Source organism: Arachis ipaensis, chromosome B10 (genome assembly GCF_000816755.2).
Source record: "Arachis ipaensis cultivar K30076 chromosome B10, Araip1.1, whole genome shotgun sequence".
Classification (NCBI taxonomy): domain Eukaryota; kingdom Viridiplantae; phylum Streptophyta; class Magnoliopsida; order Fabales; family Fabaceae; genus Arachis; species Arachis ipaensis.
In genome coordinates, this window is record NC_029794.2 from 14,390,931 (window position 1) to 14,392,253 (window position 1,323).

General features: G+C 29.3%; 1 protein-coding gene across 1 annotated transcript in view; it reads right to left on the reverse strand.

The window, feature by feature from the left end:
• Nucleotides 1-1,037, reverse strand: part of LOC107624281 (vinorine synthase) — a 4,003-nt gene extending 2,966 nt beyond the window's left edge. Inside the window, exon 1 of the mRNA XM_016326771.2 lies at nucleotides 593-1,037. Coding sequence (XP_016182257.1) covers nucleotides 593-956 — 364 coding nt within the window. The 5' untranslated portion in view covers nucleotides 957-1,037. The remainder of the gene's footprint in view (nucleotides 1-592) is intronic.

Consider the following 1,323-nt stretch of genomic DNA (forward strand, 5'->3'; position numbering starts at 1 on the left):
TAGAGGCTTATTCAATTATTTATTATTTGCATCTTTTTGAGATTATTTTTGTTAGAATATAATATTTAGTCCATGACATAGTTTATCCAATCTAAAAAATTTACACAAATACATATATACTAAGAAAAATTTCAGAAGCTTTAGTAATTAAAGACATATGATTATAGTTTACGAGTCTAATATATAATTTTAAAAGTTGCTATTTTTATTAACATAATAATATTTAATTAAATCTGTATATTATTCAAGTGAAGAAAGAACTTAACATGTTATTTTCGAAAATTATTTCCCAACATATGTATAAGGCCACATGCATCGAAGTATCAAACTATCAAATTATGTAGATAGTAACTTCATTTTAGTCCAAAAAGAAACCAATTAGTAACAAATTTGAAAGGTGAAAATTTTCGTTCAATCAATTTCATGTAAAGTTGATAAATAAGAGGCGTTAAATAATAATAATTTAATTAAATCAGTCAAATTATTTAATAGTTCTCAACTATCAACTTCATATAAAATTGACTGTACTTGAATTTTCACTAATTTTAAAATATCTAATAGCTAGGTACTAACTATATAATATCTCTAATACCAGGAATTGGATTATGAGTAACTTCAGCAAGCTTGCAATTCTTCACTGTTGTTTCTATGTAAGGTACGCCGTCGTCGGCACAGTCGATGAAACCCTTGCCACCGTCGAGCCGCCCTGCAAGAGGGTAGAAATGGGTTAGGGCAAGGGAGAGAGATTTCTTGAGGTGGTTGGAGATGGTGGTGGTGGTTGCATTGAAGTTGAATTGGGTGATTTGGTCGAGAGAGTAGAAGAGAACGGTGGGGTTGTAGACCATGGGAGATATTTGATCAAGAAAAGAGAGTTGGTAACATCGAAGGTGCTTTGGAGTTGGAGAAGAAGGTTTGATGATTTCTTTGGAGGTTACTTCCACTTCTAGTTTCTTCATGATCTTCTTCTTCTTTTTTTTTTTTTTTAGTTCAAGTTGTTGAACAAGCTTTGATTTTATGTGTGCTTTATTTATTGATTTGTGTTTGTGTATGTGTGCTTTGTATGTGTATTTATAGATGAAGTGGGTTACCATAAATTTTTAACATTGAACTTTATTTTATCACCTTTTTATTAGTAAAAAATGTATATAATCTCACTTAATTTTGTTTTGTATTCAATTTATATTTTGAACATGTAAAATGTGTATTTTGACACTTTGAAATTCTTAAATAATACAAAAAAAAAAAAACTTTCCATCAATGTGTCCTCCCAACCTCTTTAAAATCATCCACCCATTATTGATGTTTTATTTGCAAATTAAACCG